The 19,053-nt window shown below is 31.7% G+C and overlaps 1 protein-coding gene across 1 annotated transcript in view; it reads left to right on the plus strand.

Moving 5' to 3' along the window:
* The window catches only part of DPYD (dihydropyrimidine dehydrogenase), a 795,794-nt gene that overhangs the window by 95,713 nt on the left and 681,028 nt on the right, over positions 1 to 19,053 (plus strand). The window contains exon 3 of the mRNA XM_032422959.1: positions 2,656 to 2,738. Coding sequence (XP_032278850.1) covers positions 2,656 to 2,738 — 83 coding nt within the window. The remainder of the gene's footprint in view (positions 1 to 2,655; positions 2,739 to 19,053) is intronic.

The raw sequence follows: 19,053 nt of genomic DNA on the forward strand, positions 1-19,053 counted from the left end.
CAGTTTTAAAATCAGGAATTCCTGTATGAGTCCTTCAACTTTGCACTTCTGTTTTTAAGAATGTTTTGATTATTCTGGTCCCTTGTGTTTTTGTATGAATCTTAAGATCAGCTTGTCAAAATCTGCAACAAAATGTCAGCTGGGATTTTGACAGGAATTCATTGAATCTTTAGATCAATTTAGGGAATAGCACCATCTTAACAATATTAAGTCTTCTAATCCATGAACATGGGATGTCCTTCCATTTATTTTTGTCTTTTAATTTTTTTCTTGATGTGTTGTGCTTTTCAGTGCACAGGTCATATGCTTCTTTTGTTTAACTTATTCAGAAATATTTATTCTTTTTTATTCTCATATAATTTTTTTTTTTTTCATTTTTGGATTACATTGTAGCTTTGTCTATTTTTGAACTTTGTATAAGTGGAATAATTTTGTTGTGTGTTCTTTTTCTTTTGTGTGTCACATCTTTTGCTCAATATGTATTTGAAATCTATCTGTGTCACTCCATGTAGCTATAGTGTGTTCATTCTTATTGCTATATAGTTTACCATCATATTACTACATTTGATTTGTTTCTAGTTTTGGGCTATCTTGAATAATGTTACTTTTAACATTTTTTGTACATGAATTTAGGTGAACATTTTATAAATTTGTTCTGGATATATTCCTAAGCATAAGTTCAGCTTTTGAGAGAACTTCAAAAAGCTTTACGAAGTGGTTGTAACAGTTTACAGTTCTATTGGCTAGTACTTCACTTGCTTTCTGTACTAAAAAAGCAGTTTGTATGATCTACATTTTAGTCATTTTCACAGTGTGTAATGATAATCCCTTTGTTTAAATTTGCATCTTTCTCATGACTAGTAATGTTGAGTGTGTTGGTTTTTAATTAGTAATTTTGGATATTCTCTTTTATATAGTGTTTATATGTCTTTTGCCCTATTTTTTATTGAGCTATTTGTCTTTTTTATATTTATTTGTAAGAGTTCTTTATTTATTATAGGTATAAGTAATCAAAATAGTGTGAAACCAGCCTAAGTATAGGAAATTGAGTAGTGGTTCATAATGGACCCCAGAAACAGACCACATGTATACTGTGACTTACTTTATGGAAAAGATTACTTACAGTGGGGAAATGGTCCTTTCAATAATTCAATAATTAGTATTGATTTAATTGATTACCTATCTCACATCATATACAAATATCAATCCCAGAGGATTGAACATCTAAATGTGAAATGTAAAATAATAAAGTTTTATGAAAAAAATATAGGAAAATATATTCATAACCTTGAAGAAGTCAAAGATTTCTTAAAGAGGACACAAAAGGCAATAACTATTAACCATAAATTTAGTGATAACAAATTGGCCCCATTAAAAATTAATTTTCTTCTTGAAAAGACACTACTAAAAAAGTGAAAAAAGACATAAAGCAGGAAAGGATATTTGCAATTTATATATCCAAAATAGGACTGTTATTCAGAATTCAAATTGTTTTAGATATTATATTTGGTAATTTTCAAGATTTTCAGTGTAAAAACATGTTAACTGTGTGTTAAAAAGGATCTTTGCCCTAATTTGGCTGATTTTTAAAAAATCAAGATAAAAATAGTGGTCTATATATCTCAATAGGTTTTAAATAAATTAATTTTTTTATGTTAGAAATTATTAATCTAAATTCTGTAATTTTCTAAAATCAGCATACTTAGTTATAATTTACAATGGAAGGAACACATTCATATTTAAAGTTTTTGTTTGTTAAATTAGCTAAAAGCTAAATCTAATTATTTTATTACCTAAACACCCCTAAATTCTATATAAAATCTAATATGCCAAAAGATTCATGGATACATTTTTAGTTTAAAATTTAATTCTATACTACATTATATTCTCAAAACTTATTAGGATCATGTAAGATTAAGTTAATTTTACATGTAAAAATATAGTTAAGAGTGTAATTAAAAAAAAAAAGATAAAAACTGTTAGAAAATTCAGTCCAGTAATGCTAAGAACCTGGTATAATGCCACTGAATTTTAAGAATTGAACTTACTTATTTTTAAACATATCTATATATAAAATATATATTTATTTTTAAACATATCTGTATACATATATTTATAAATATCATATATACAATTGTTATTTAAAGATCTTATTCTCAAATTTTGGTTGCAAATGTTGGAACTTTTATAATTATACCTGGGCTGTATCTTTCCATGTCAGTAACTGCTAATTTTTTTAGAACTAGTTATTTATCCCATATAGTTTATTATGATTTGAAACTTACTTTTATTGACTTTCTCTTTTGATTTCAAATTGGTTTTCATATACTTGAGATTATTTTAGAGAACTAATTTTTAAACCTTTTCAAAGCTTTAGAAGTTGTACTAATTTTGTATAAAATTAATTTATTGTATTTACCCCATTTTAAAAATTAATAAAAAGACTTCTGTGATAGCTGTATCATAAGACATTTTTATTTTGTTACTGTTGAATTCATACTGTCAATTTTAATGAATCCTACCCAATTAAAGTGGTGTGCATATTTTTCATGAGTCCATAATCAATATAATCAATTATATTTTTACATAATTGCATAGATATAATTTTATCTCAGGATGTTGGAGGATTAATGCGTTTTTTTTAATATGTTGTAGAAATGCGAGAAGCTGGAGAATAATTTTGATGACATCAAGCACACGACTCTTGGTGAGCGAGGAGCTCTCCGAGAAGCAATGAGGTAAGTCTGGGTCACCATAGCAACAGTCACAGATGTGGTAAAGAAAAAGTCATTCTTCATTATTGGGGGAACAAATGAGTTCATTGCCACCATTCAGCTCTGTTCTCTAAGGTATTAATTTGTCAGTGGAGAGACTTCCCTTGAGGCTGTACTTTGGTTTTGAAGCTGCATAAATGTTAAGCCTCAGTGCACAGTAAAAAATGTAAATGTTTAATTTGTTACTTAAAATGCTTAAGGGGTGTCTTGTTTTATATTTATACTAAACTGTGTGATTGAATGGAAATATTGTTCATCTAAATTCTGCCTGAATATAAAAAAAAAAATAAACAGTACAATCGTGGTTAAACTGAGTAGTGTTTTCTCCTAATTAATATTTAATTTAAAAAGAGGTACTTAAAATTTCATATTCTGTTAGATTTTATAGGATTATATCAGTGTTTTTAAACTGATTTACATTTTCACACTTTTATAGAGCGTATGGATTAACTTTTTTCAAATATAATGAGATTGATGTTTTTTTTTTCTTTTTTCACTTCTTAACATTACTATTTCTAAATATTTCTCTGAAATCTCCCCAAACTTGATACCTTTTTAATAACTTTTAGGAAGCCGTCTTTAAACCCATCTTTTACTAGACATTAAAAATGTGTGAGAAATAAAACTCATCATCCTTAGAGCTAGAAAACAACAAATGAGATTGATTTTAGAAGTTTTGAGCTGAACATTTCAGTGAGATAATTTCTAATATATTTGTACAGAAATAGTATATTTACCTCTATTTAGCCTATGAAACTACAATTGATTTTTAAAATATATATCCTTCTGTCAATGTTATTTTTTTTAAGCATCTTAAGGTTAAAAATATTTTAAAAATAAGAGAAAGTATAAACCTATGAGGCTTCCTAGAAGGGTAGCTTGGGTACAATTTTGTTATTGCTAGCACACAGTTACCATATACTTTAGTTTAGAAGCTGCTCTCATTTAGTAACCTTCCTTTTACCATGCAAGCAGCAGGGGAAAGTAATTAAATTTAATAGAAGCTGCCCTCATTTTGAAGCCACTTCTATTTAAAACCACAGGGGGAGGTAATTAAATTTAATGGAAACAGTAGCTTCTACACAAAGATACATGGTACTTCTGTATAGATGATTATGATGTCACAAAAAGAGGAATAATATATTACTAGTACTGAGAAATTACCAGCTGGAGCAAGTGAGCCTATTTTATTGTTAACATCTTCACTAATAAAAAAAGAGGGAAAAATAGAACTGAGTATACAATAGAGACTTTGCTCCTATAAAATGCAATCAGACATTCACAGCAAGTTAGTTTTTAAAAAATAGTAATAAATTAAAAATAAGGTATAAAATATATTGTGGAAAAAGCCAATGCAGAATTTATGAATGAACTCCTGTTTTTCAATATAGTCTTTATCCTGTATCTAAAACTACCACAGTTGTAAGTTGAAGACATCATTTTTGTACATGCTTATTACAATAATTTTGAATATATTAAGTGTGCACACTAATATTTATCTAGAAAACTACAGTTATTCTCTGTATTTTTTGTATCTATTCAGTTTGAAGTAAACACATAGACACACAGGAAGACAAAGAGAATGCCAGCTCTGAAGCTTTGAATAAAAGAAGTGAAGGCCTAAAACATAGAAGGAATTACAAAGGGGCAATGTGAATGAAAATGGATGTGACTGAGGGAAATATAATGAACAAGGAAAGGACATGTAATTAGTATAGAAAATTTGTTATTAAGGAAAACTAAACTGAGTTATGGGAGAACTGTGTATGAAGAGATTATTCTGCCAAATTTGTAATACTTACCATTTTAGAAAACACCAGGATATTCTGCTTTTTAACAAGTAGAGGTGAACTAATAAGAAAAACAAGTATTACCTGGTTGGAGTAACCTGTCAGTCACTCATGCTATCAGATAAAGCAGTATTCTAGATAATTTAAATCAGCTTTTAATTATATGGCTGTATAATGTACTTTGTTTACATAAGCTGCATTTTTTACACATACACACATATTCATAGTGTTTAGATTCACTAAACACAAATAATTTAGTAACCAAAGTATTCAACAATTTAGTGTACTATGGGCCTGCCACTTTTGTTTTTCACCTTTAGGGAATGTAGCAGGAGCTCATTCTTTTATATGTGAGATTATAGAAGCGTGGGAAAAAAGTCGTGATGCTCTGTGACTAAGAGGAGAATGCATAAAAGGGCAAAAATTAGTTGTTCTCTCATCTGTGATCAATTTTTGCCTTATATGAAGGGTGTCTGGATCAAAGAAAACTATGGAGAGGGTAGGAAATTTGATGTAGGCCAATAAGATGGCCAGTTTTGCAGGTAGAGGGAATCGAGTTGAGCAGTCATAGAGGCCTGCAGGTGCAAGGTGTATTTTTGGGAACAGTTAGTAGCTGATGTAAAGCACATTTTTTTCAAGCTCTTTTGAACATATGTTTCCCCATAAAACTTACATAGGCAGAATGTTTGAATCAGTAACATCTCTCCTTATATGTCAAGAATCCTTGGGTGGAAATGAAGCAGTACGAAGTTGGCAAAGATGATGGGAGCAATTCAGAAGCTCAGGGTGCTAGAAGGGGCAGTGGGAAACATATGAATAATTTGGTGAAAACCTCAGCATTGGGGCTGACCTTAGGAGGCTGACTGGAAATGTGTTCGTTACCATATTCTGGAGGCCAGTTACCTAGAACTAGCTTGCCATGATAAAGAATGTCAATTATTTCAGGAAGTCATGTTTTTAAGGAAGTGGAGTAACAGGATTAAATATAAAAATTGGAATTTTGTAGAATTCTAATGGGGAAGAAGTTACAATGTAGGGATAGATACAGTCTTTCATTTATTTAATAAATATTTATTGGGCTTTTGTAATATACCAGGTGACGGGAATATACAAATGAGTAAGAGACAGTTCCTGCCCTCAAGGAGCTAATAGTCTAGTGGAGGAGACAGGTATAAAAATCAAATGCTTGATGTAAAGACTCAAGGCCCCAGTCTTGAGTCCTTTCTTTGGTTTCCAAAATTCTGTGGTAGCTTTTGTTGGTCCATGGATATGGCCTAGCTCAGCTATGGGAACATTCTTTTCTCTCAGAAGCTTAGCCTCTGTAACAGCCCTTGGGTGGCTCTGGACACCCACAGTGGTGTTCTTGTCTTAAGCATGTCTAGCCTGTAGAAGCTAGAACAGAAGTGGACTGAATCTGAAGATTGACATTTTCTGAGTGCTGTGTTTGGGCACTGTCACCAAGTTGGATATCCCTCCCTGTTTATTAAAGTTCTACTATTTTTATGAATGTAGAATAGGAAAGAGGATTCTGTTCTTGCTCAATTCTCTGTCGTCTCATCCAATATCTCTTCATGGCCAGTCTTTGCCATGCAGTCTTGAACATATCCTTTTCTCAGTATCCCAGCTCATGAATCATTTTAGACCCCTCCTGTGCTTCCCTCTGATCCCAGATATGAGGACTTATAGCCAGCTATCTTAAAACACAAGGGGCTACAACCTACTCTGGAATGTACTGGCTGAAAAAACAGATATCTGAATAGGTTTTAGCTAATCCTAGAATGGGAAAAAAATAATTAAAAAGTTTGTTTTTGCAGCAGAGGGTGCCGTGGAGAGGATGAGAGACCTAGAGAAATCAGTGACCTCACTAAGATAAAGGTGGAAGGGTATTGAGATCAACAAAGCAGGGGCATATGGTTGAGAAATATAGAAATATTTAGAATGTAGATCTGATGAGACTTTGTGGCTTAGCTTCAGTAACTCATAACCCTGATTTAATCTGTGCTACTCTGTTAAAAACCTTTTAAAGTATCCTTACCCTTTTTGAATAAATTCTAACTTATTTGTGTGCCCAACTAGATAGTAGATTCCATGAGAGTAGGAGGATTGCTATTTTGCCCTTGTTTGTATTCTTAGCCTCACTGTAGTATTAGCATAGAGTAGGTGCTCAGTAATTATTTGTTGAATTCTTGATAAAGATAAAGATAAGAAGGAGAATCAGTAAGGGAAGTCAAATGTTTTTATTTTGGGGGCGCCTGGGTGGCTCAGTTGGTTAAGCGACTGCCTTCGGCTCAGGTCATGATCCTGGAGTCCCTGGATCAAGTCCCACATCGGGCTCCCTGCTCAGCAAGGAGCCTGCTTCTCCCTCTGACCCTCTCCCCTCTCATGTGCTCTCTCTCTCTCTCATTCTCTCTGTCTCAAATAAATAAATAAAATCTTTAAAAAAAAAAAAATGTTTTTATTTTGAATATTTGGATATATATTAATATAGGGAGAGAAAAAAAGGATTAAGGAAGAGTAGGTTTTCAGATCAATTTGAGATAGCTACGGCAAACTCATATGTAAATTTGCAATAAGGAGAGGAAAAATATAATTCTACAACTCAGGAAAAATACTGGGGGTTGATCTGCACATTTGGGACTTGTTAAGTATTTTGATTTTTGTAGCCATAGGAAAGGATGAGATTTCCAAGAATAGGACATCAAATCAGAAAGGAGGAGAGTTAACCAGATGCCTAAGAAAATATTGGGCTTAGGAAAATGTGTGTCACAAAGAAACATATTTTGAGATTTAAAAATTATAAATAACTTTCTCCAACAGAGTAAGCTGGAACTGTAAAATGGTGTGCCTGAGAAGAAAAGGGTGGGTGGCATTCCTGGGCAGTGTTCTGTGGCTCCTGGAGATATCTAGAGCAGTAGTGCCCAGTAGAACTTTCTGTGAACTGGAGTAGAACTGTCTTTAGTAGAAATATTCTATGTGTTTTTTTAGCATGATTGCCACTGGCCACCCATGGCTACTAGGCACCTTAATTATGGCTACTGTAACTGAAGAACTGAATATTTGATTTTATTTAACTTTTATTAATCTAAATGTAAATAGTTGTATGCAGTTAGAGGCTGTGATTTGGACAGCATCACCCTACAGGGATATGTTTGAGTTGCTAACATGACGTTCATCCATCTGTCACTAATGGGATTCTCATCAGTGGAGTGAGTGGCTAGGGTAAGGCCAAACCATGTTCACACACATCACACATATACATCATACACTGGCTCTCTCAAAAAATGAAGAGTAAAGGGTAGATTTGTAACATAGTAATGGTTGTAAAACCAAAATTAACAACGACGTGGTATGGAGGAGGTAAGTGACTATTATTCTCTAGGAGTATTAAAAACAATAATGCTCTAGGAATTAATAAAAGAATTTAGTAATGTGGTCAGATTTAAGATAAAGATGGAAACTTCTGAGGTTTTCTATGTATTACCCATAACTAGTTGGTGGTTGTGATGGACGATCCTTAAATTTATTATATTTTAAGGTACCCCAAATCATCGAGGACATGTTGAATCACTCAATAGGTGGTATAAGAGGCAGTTGTTTTGTTATTTGGAAAAAAGAAATCACTTTATATTTTCATCTCACAGATGCTAAAGGATGTTTCATGTATATTAAAGAGCTAAATGAAATAAATGAAACAGCCAAAGTCCACTAGATATGGAAGTGACTTTTTTTTTTTTTTTTTTGAGGTTTGGATGGGGAAAGAGATGATAAGCTAAAAAGTAGCTGAAGAAATCAGTAAGCTTTGCATTAAAAAAGCTTCTGTATGTGGAAAGAAATCATGAAATTAAAAGACAACAGCAGGGTACTATATTGCTGTGTGTTTAAGAGATTCAAAAAGATTAGGAGCTCAGTGGATAATTGGCAAAGTATGATTAAGAAATCTTTGAAAATATTCAACTGTAACAGCCAACAAAATATAAGTTATATAAAAAGTGTACTAATTTCTTGATTACTGACGTTACTGCAGTTCAGTGGGGAGATTTTTGAGCCCTAGCAATGGAGTGGCAAGACACCCATTTCTCATTCTCAGACCTCAAGAAGAGTGGAAATGATTGCTGCATTTAAGGAAAGGATTGCACCAATAAGTACAAAGAGCCTTAAAGCAAACATACCCTTTCCATATTAATTTAACTTCCTGAAATAGATTATGCAGAAGACTTAAAAATTATGGACAACCTGAATCTGTTTCTCAAATTATTAGAATATAACAGCAAACAAATTGAATAGAACCTAGTCATCTACTATTAAGGAAATAAGGAGATGAGTACTATATATGCAATACATATGACTTATATTTATATATATGCATATGATTTTATATTTATATATAGATAGATAAACTTAAATATATTTAGGAAATATATATTTAACATGTATGATATTTTACACACACACACATAATGGTAAATTGTGGCATATTTAATTCTATCTGGATATTAAAATGATCTTCACCACAGTGTTTTTTAGTAACACACGAATCCTCACATTAAAATGTTCACTGAAAAATGCCAGGAAACAAAATTGCATGTAGAACATTATCTCCACTGAATATAAAGAATGCAGAGAAAGAAGATGAGATTAAAATATAGTAAAATAGCTATGATATCTAGGTGATGGGCGAACAGATACTTTTTTCAGGCTTATAATTTTCTGTTCTAAATTTTCTATAATGGAAGCATATTATGAATGATTTGAAAAATAATGAAGTAAGAAATGGAGAAATGGAAAGAATAAAATATGAATACTAGGATAAGTGGTAAAAATCAGATTTTAGACTCCAACTGTGATTTTAGATAAATTACTTTTTTTAGTCTTACTTTTTTGTAAACTAGGATTAAAAACTTAATAGGATTGATATGAAAAACAACAATAATGTAGGAGAGGATGCTTTGTAATTTATGAAACATTAGTAAGCATTTAATGGTGTTATAGTGATTATTTAAAAGAGTTAGATATGTCACACATAATGGAATTGACTGGAAAACTTCAGTGTAGCCTTAGAATGTAGAATACCAGAGGGAATATTTCTTGTCTAAGTTACACAGAGTTTATGTAGTTCCATAGCTGTGTAGAAATATTGTACAGGATTTCTAAACATCATGACATAAGAAAAAAACATTTTAAAGACAGGAAAAAATGCATCTCTGGGGTAAATCTTTACTGTAAGATACTAGTGAATTTAGAGGTGAAATTCACAACTTCTTTTCATCATATTTTCTCCTTATCGCTACCAGTTCAACCTTCTTATCATGCCAAAGTGATTTGATTTCTGTATTATCATATTTTGCACCTGTCTTAGACCCTGTAATAAATTCTAAACATCAAGGGTTAACGTGGAACCTTTTTAACATCATGTCTCTCTGTCCCCCCTTTCAGTTCCAGAGGCAATAGTGGGATATGTTTAGTACATATATGAAATTGGAAGGTAATTCAATTGAATAACTTGAGAAAAGGGAGTGTCAAATTCTGAAAAAGAAATGGTACATATAGTTCATTAAGAACAAAAAGTAAAAATGTGATATGAAAGTTTTAGACAATGATGTAAATTAATACATAAAAATATAGATTGGTCAGATTTATGGTTATACTTCTATGGCAAGAATATAAATTACATTTTTGGAATATGAACATTGCTAATCAGGGATTAGTATTTTAATTGCAGAGCCAACCAAACCCATTCAGTGACACTTATATTTAGATTATTATTATGGAGATGAACTTCCAGGACATACATGAAATTTATTCCTCCTTTTTGCTTGGCTTCGTCACGTGTTAGGAATTCTGTCACTAGATGGTGATGTTGAGTTGCACAGTTTATGTTTCTGGCTTTTTTTCTGGTGTGTGTAATAGTAATTGTAGGTGTGCCATAAACACAGCCATTTTATACAGAGTTAAACAAAGTATAACTATATAGGCTTGGAAAATAGTTTTAAGAGATACAACCACATTCTAAATATTATTTAAGTCAAAAGGTTAACATTGCTTTAATGTGCTTGTTTCTTTACTTTAGACTCATTAGACTTCGAGAGGTAGAAGAAATACAAATAACAATCTAAACTTTTCATTAAAGACTCAGGTCTTAAGGAGAGATTCAGAGACATTTAAAAGAGGTATTTTCCACTTATTCTCTTCTAGACGTGTTAGTCTAAAAAGTACATCTTTAATTTCACTTCTCTGTTAATATCCAGTGGTAATGGGACTGTTTACCAACTGATCTAAGGGTTGTGTTACTCCTGGTACCTAGCTGCTTATTGTTATAATAATGTTTTTAGTTATATTAAGATTGCATCCCTTCCTAAGCATAATGGATAAACTACACTGGTATTTCTTTAAGTGGTATTTCTACATGAACTGGAGTAAAAACTGTTTCTATGTAGTTTTGTCTATCTGAATAAGACTTGAAGATAAGAATATTAACATTATCCTACTTAATCTTATTTTTGTAGGTGAATTTGTGTGTATGCATATGTTATGTATGTGTAAATGTGTGTGGTTGTATATGTAATTGTGTACTTTCTATCTCTATCTCTCTCTCTGTCTAAATCTTCCCTTCCCAGTCAGGGAAATCATGCAGTATGATAGTATTTTGAATTTGGAGATCCTATGCTTTTTAGACATATCTATTAGGATTACAAAGACTTATGTACAAGAGGGCTCAATGAAATTCTTTTATAATAGTAAAAAAAGGAAAAGGGGAGGAGAAGACAACCTAAGTATTTATGAATAGTGAGTTGGATAATTTAAAAAATGAATGTAAGGCATGAAAAAATTTGAAATGTCATTGAAGTAAAATATAAGATGAGGAAGTATTAACTAAATACTTCTAGTAAAATCATCAGATTGTTAAATAGTATGGAAAGTAAATACATTTTTTTTCAAAAATCTGGATGTGTTATATAATGCCATCAATGATTACAGATGGCTTAACATTTCATACATATTTTTTTGCTTTCAAAGTTTTCAAAAATAGACATTATAATCATAAATACCATGTATATGTGTGTATCTGTGTTTGTTTTCTAACTATATGAAAAGTTTGACCTGTGAGATTAGATTCAGAAGCAATGTGTTAGTTTTCTATTTTAATCAGATTTCTTGATCCTTCATAATTATATTTCTCCAAGTCTTCTTTCACTAAAGGGATCAGCAAGTATCTCTCTAGAAAGTTACCCCTCCCCCCCGCCACGTCAGCAAATTACAAGAGTGTCCTCTTCTATGCAGAGGAGAATATTTTGTCTTTATCATTTCTTTTATAAAGAGGCACATATTCCACCATACCCACAGTAGGTTCCTGCATTTGGTCATCTAACATATGCGTGTGGTGACCAAGCTGAATATCTTAAGATTTTGTGGAATCTAGACACAAAATTGTGCTATCACTTTTTCTAGATAATGATGATATGACTACTGTAATAAATAGTACTGGAATACAGCTTAGAAAATGTAGGTTAGGTATTAGGGAAATGATTAATTACCTAAAAATATATGAAATTAATTGCATTTGATTATATATTCTATGTAATTAAGTTTATGCAATTTGTGTAATATGAATATATGTATATATACATACACATATTTTATACACGTATACATATGGGTACACACAAACATATGTTTGGTATCATCTATTTACAGTATAAATTACGGATGTTACTTTCTTTCACTTCAGGGGCAAATGAAAGCAAGATTTGTCATTTAATTTTGGATGGACCAAAGATATTTTAATTTTTCACTATTCATGGCAAATAGGAGGGAAGTCCTGTATTAATTCTCAGTAATGTTTATTAATAAAATTAAATATATGCTTAGCATTAATACTTCTGAATTATTTATGGATTTGGTAGTGATTGGTATATATGAATTTGGAACTATGTTGATTTACAAATCTTTTTCTCTACTTTGAATTTTAATTAGAACTTGAATATGAGAAATATTGATCATGTACTTATCAATGATAAAATTTTTTGAAACAACAGCACAGATGAAATCAGGCATAGGTTAATTTAATTATATATTTATAAAATGCATTATCATATTCATTAGTCTAAACATTTGTTCATTTAACCTGGTGCCTACTATGTACTAGACACTATTTAAAAGGAGTATTTATAGAAGTATTTAAAAGGAGTATTTAAAATTGTAACTACCATTTTATGACAACTCAGTAACTTTAGAATGATAAAGCCAGAAAAGAAAATATGAATCACTGGTAAAGTGGATGTTTATATTTAAAACAACAAATTAACAGCAGTATACATAAATAGAATTTAGCCATGCTAACAAAAAAAATTGCATTTTCCCCTTAGTAGCTTAAGACTGTGTATTAAAGACTAGAAAGGAAGGGATACAGCTTTTGTTTTGCTACCAAGGAAAAGTGCAGAGCTAAGTCTTACTCTAGAATGCTTATCATTTTAGATACAGACTTTGAATGAGCAGCTAATAGCTAAAATTATTTAGGAGATAAAAATTGGTACTGTGAGGATTAGCTTTAATTTTAAGTATCCATAATTGAAGTGCCACATTATGATTTTAATGTTATGATAATCTTGTTAACAAGCTGTTGTGTATATACTATCATATTTTAATGTAGTTGCAAAGCTTAAGTAAACCATAAAGTAAATTGCTTTTTGAATCAGGCTTTTACAAGTGGAAAATTAGTGGTTTACATGTTTTGAATACATATTTTGTAATTATGCTTGGCATTTTCTACAACTTAAGAAGAATAATAGAATGGGTTTATAGATAATACATTATTGTTCATAACACATTGGCATCTTTTGTTATTGCCCATTCTAATTAGCTTGGGTTTATTCCACATGTACTATAAAATAATAACTGATTCTATTTCTTTTTCTGTAATAGTCTTCTCTTCTGGAAGATATACATTGTAGTTTAGTTATGCTATTTCTCATTTCTCAATTATCATTAACTTTTAACAGAAAATTAATACCTTTTCTTATCTAGTATTTGTACAGGTTATTATGATATATACTGAATTACAGCCATTGGGAGTGTTTGGGTTTATTAATCTTTGGGGAAGGGAAAAAGTGTCTTATTCTGATAATTGGTGAAGATAGTAAGTTAGACTTTTTTCTGACTTTGTTACTTCAGTTGACAAATAACAAAGCATGGCAATTTGATAGTCTAAAATAGAAATAAGCACACTTGTGGGGCACCCAGGTGACTCAGTCGGTTAAGCCTCTGACTCTTGGTTTCAGCTCAGGTCGTGATCTCAGGGTCCTGGGATGGAGCCCCATGGCAGGCTCTGCGCTCAGCAGGGGGTCTGCTTGAGCTTTCTCTCTTCCTCTCCCTCTGCCCCTCCCCCCTGCTCATGCTCTCCTTCTCTCAAAGAAATAAACAAAATATTTTTTTAAAAAAAAGAAGAAGCAAACTTCTACATAAATGTCCATATAGTAAATACTTTCCACTTTCTGGTACATACAGTCTCTGTTGTTGTTATTCAGTTATGCTGATGTAGTGCAAAACCAGACACATAGACAATATGTGAACTAATATGTGTGGCTGCATTGGTGTGGCTGTGTTCTAATAAAATGTTACAGAAACAAGCAGCCAGGTGGATTTGTCCCATGGGTCATAGTTTATTGACCTCTGGTTAAGAGCAGACTTGACGTAAATCAATTAAAATAAATTTCAGGTGTGCCTGGGTGGCTCAGTCAGTTAAGTGTCTGCCTTTGGCTCAGGTCATGATCTCAGGGTGGTGGGATCGAGCCCCGCATTGGGCTCCCTGCCCAGCAGGGAGTCTGCTTCTCCCTCTCTCTACTCATGCTATCTCTCTCAAAAAAATAAATAAAATAAAATAAATTTCAAAAAACAATTTGGTAAATATGTTAACGAATTTGTGATTGTCTCTGATAGATTAATACTGAGAAATAGTACGAAGCTCTTCCAATTTTATTAACAAAGATGACTATAGAACATTTACTGAGTGTCATTATTTCCCAGTTTCTGGGCTATTCCTTGAAATTGAAGAAGTTGCACTTCCTAGATTACTCATTCAAGTAAACAAGCATAATTCACAGATAAATCACCAATTGCAATTGTAAAATCACCAACATGCAACCAATATGAGGTCTTGGTGTCAGTGCCACTGAATCAATTAAAATTAATTTGTTGTGTTTATGGTTTAGAGTTAAAATGTGGACTGACCACTGAAGAACCATCTACATTATGAAACAGTATAATGTTACTCTTCATTTTGGCACTAGTTTGCCACAGTGTGGTACCTATAAAAATACAACACTGTGATATCTTAGTTTGTTAATTATTCTTATAAATGTGTGAAGAATCATGGCATCTACTAAAGTTACATACATGATATCTGATATTGATTGGAAAATATTGTGATATGTTCCATGAGCCATTATTTTAACTCCTTTATAAAGTTTTATACCCATGGAACCATCAAAGGAACTGCCTTCATTTCAAAAATTTAACCAATCTATAGATCTGTGAATTATAAATAATTGATTTTCTTCTAGTCCACAAATAACTTTTTTTAGTATTAAATGAGATGCCATATGGGATACTCTGAGGTCTTTTTAAAAAATGCTCTTGATGTTTAAATTTCAGTCATCCAAATGTTTTCCAAAGAACCTCCTAAGAAAATTAGTTTAATTTAGTACATTTCCTAACTTTTAGCCCTACGGTTCTCTCCCATTTTAAGGGCCATTATTTTGGAATGCAAATAGAAGAAATAATAGTCATTTTATTTTGAAATCTTCCATAATATCAGCTTTCATCAAGTTTTAGTGCAAATGGGTGTTTGTCATTGGACTACAGAAGTAGTACTTTTAATGGATATCAGTGCTGTTTACAGACCAATCATCTTGCCAATATCTTCCTCTATCTTTCAGGAGACTTTAGAAAAATCTTTTTATTTTCATTATTATTTTTTAAGATGGGAAAGAAAAATGATTTACAATAAGGTTAAATTACTTACTGGTATTATATTTGTCATTGTCATATTTTCCCCCCATATTTCATTTTTCCTTCATCCCCTTAGAAATTATTTATAATTTCATATTCTGTGAGAGAATATTGCTTGAGACATTTCTCACCCAGGGGTAAGAATTGTGTTGAAATTTAAACAGTTTGGATGAAAAAGCTGTTTTGCAGATCAGATTTTTTCTTTTTAAAAGAGCGAAACAAGTATAAGATTTTTTTCCATGCAAAGAAAAAACTTACTGGGTTTGACACATAATTATAATTAAATGACTGTGAATAAAATATATTAATAATTTATTATTTTTTCTTTTTCAGTTTTTATTTAAATTCCAGTTAGTTAACATACAGTGTAATATTAGCTGCAGGTGTAGAATTTAGTGATTCATCACTTACATACAATACCCAGTGCTCATCACAAGTGCACTCCTTAATACGCATCACCCATTTATCCTATGCACCCACCCACCCCTCCTCTGGCAACCCTCAGTTTATCCTTTAGAGTTAAGAGTCTGTCTTATGGTTTGCCACATGGCTTGAAAAAAAGAGAGAGAGGCAAACCACAAATAATTTAAAAAGCATTAGATGCCAGTTTGAACCAGTCACTACCATTAATTAAAATCTGAGATTCATTCCTTGAGTTGGGTCATTCCATTAAAATGAAAGTCTACTATTATTTGTTATTAATATAAGACTTATACTGCAATTCATATTTATTCAAGATTATTCTGCCCATCTGAAATCTTTAAAGAATTGATGTTCTTTCAGTACTTCTACCAAAAATCTGCATGATTTAAAGGGTCGTAACAAACATATTTGTCACATAATTTTTCTATAGATGATGTAGTTATTTCAAAAAGATATCATGTCTATATCAATTCTAATAAATGCTATTTATAACCTATAACTATGAGCAAACTAGGACTTTCTAGATATATCTAAATTATTGCATGCCTCATTATTATTTTATATTTTATATTTTATATTTATATTATTTTATCATTTTGTCTGATTATATATAACAACAAATGCAGTTTAAATGTGATGATACATGGAACCTTGAATGCACACTGGAATCATCTTGGGGAGGATAGGACTTTTTAAAGTATTTAAAATAGGTATAGCAGTATGCCTTAAAAAAGTAGTATACCTTAAAAAGCAGTATACCTTACCCATACCATCCCCAATACCTAAGCCAAACTCCAGACTAATTAAATGAAATGGTGTGTGTGTGGGGGGGGGGGGGGGGAGACTATAGTTAGTATCAGTATTTTTAAAGCATCCCAAGTAATTCCAGAATGGAGCCAAGGTTGAGGACTACGCTTCCATTTGGTCTCTCTATGAAGGCTATTCTGCACAAAGCAGCCAGAAACATCTTATTAATTTATCAAATCATGTTTCTTCTTCACTCAAAACCCCTCAGTGACTTCCTGCCTCACTTGGAGTAAAAGGGAAAATTCCAACAATGCCCTATATAATCTGGATCCTCTCCACTGTCTCCTCGACTTTATATTTTATGACTCAGTTTCTCACTTACTTTCAGCCACAGTGGCCTAAATACTTAGAAATTAAACAATACATTTCAAAATAACCATGGAACAGAGAAGAAATCACAGGGATATTTAAAAAAATATTTGGAGCTGAATAATAATGAAAATAAAACATCAAAATTTTATAGATGCAATTAAAGCATAATTTAGAGGAAAGTTTACAGCCACTTTGGACAGTAGTTTTACAGTTTATTGTAAAACTAACTGTCCTTGCCATTTTTACCATAATTGAAAAATGATTATGGATATATAAATCATTATTTTAAATAATAAAAAGATTAAAAAAACCCAAATTAAAAAAAATGTTTACCTAATAGGATCAGGAATAAGGTGAGGCGGTATACCGTTAACAGTCCATTTCAGTACCTTACTAGAATCCTAGCTAATGCAATAAGATAATGAAAAGAAATAAAAGGTATAATGATTGGGAAAGGAGAAATAGAACTGTATTTGTTTACAGATGACGTGATTGTTTACGTAGAAAATCTGACAAAATGATGAAAAAACCCCATTGGAATTAACAAGGAATTATATCAAGATTGTAAGAGAAAAGGTTAATATACAAAAGTCATTTTTCCTAATATCAGCAATGAGCAGTTGGAATTTGAAACAAAAAATAGCATTTACGTTAGCATCCAAGAAAATGAAATATGTATATATAAATCTAGCAAAGTATGTACAAGATCCATAGGGAGAAAACTATGACTCTAATGAATGAAATAGAAAGAAGGACGGAAGGAAGGTAGAAAGGAAGGAAAGAGATATCCCATGTTCTTAGATAGGAAGACTCTCTTGTTCAGCTGTCAGTTCTTTCCAACTTTATCTTCATGTTCAATAAAATCTGAATCAAAATCCCAGCAAGATATTTTTGGTTATTGGCAAACTGATTCTACAATTAACATGGACAGGTAAAAGACTCAGAATAGGCAATACAGTATTGAAGGAGAATAAAATCGGAGGACTTTAAGACATTCTATAAAGCTACAATAATCAAGATGGTATATTGGCTAAAGAATAGACAAATCAATGGAACAGAACAGATTGTTCAGATATAGACGCATGCAAATATAGTCCACTGATCTTTGACACAGGAGCAAAGACAATACAATAGAGAAGGGATAATCTTTCAAGAAATAGGGCTGGAACAATGACTTCCACATGCAAAAAAAAAAAAAAAAAAAAAGGAAAAATCTTAACAGACCTTGCCCCTTTCACAAAAATTAACTCAAAATGGATCGTAGACTTAAATGTAAATTGCAAAACTAGAAAATTCCCAGAAGACAACATAAGAGAAAACCTGCATGATCTTGAGTTAGCAATGACTTTTAGATACAATAACAAGGCATGGTTCATGAAAGAAAGATTGGTAATCTGCACCTTATTAAAATTAAAAAAACTTCTGCTCTTTGAAAGACACCGTCGACAGAATGAGAAGACAAGCCACATTTATTAGGAAAAAAAAGAATTTTCAAAAGACAGATTTGATAAGGGACTGTTACAAAATACACAATGAACTATTAAAACTCTATGATAAGAAAACAACCTGATTAGAAAAAGGGCAAAAGGTCTGAATATATAACTCACCAAAGAAGATACACAGATGGACAATAAGCATGTGGAAATATGCTCAATATCATACATAACTAGGGAGTGGCAAATTAATATAGTGAGGTACCATTATACCTGTTAGAATACATATGTTTCAGAAAGTGAAAACACTGACACCACCAAATGCTGACAAAGAGGTGGAACAAGAGGATCTCTCATTCATTGCTGATGAGACTGCAAAATAGTACAGCCACTTGGGAGATAGTTTGGCAGTTTCTTACAAAACCAAACATATCCTTACCATATGATTCAGAAATTGCACTCAATATTTACCCAAATGAATTGAAAACTTCCTCATGAAGACCTGCACAT

This window comes from Phoca vitulina, unplaced genomic scaffold (assembly GCF_004348235.1).
Source record: "Phoca vitulina isolate PV1807 unplaced genomic scaffold, GSC_HSeal_1.0 scaffold2, whole genome shotgun sequence".
In the NCBI taxonomy this organism is placed as follows: Eukaryota; Metazoa; Chordata; class Mammalia; order Carnivora; family Phocidae; genus Phoca; species Phoca vitulina.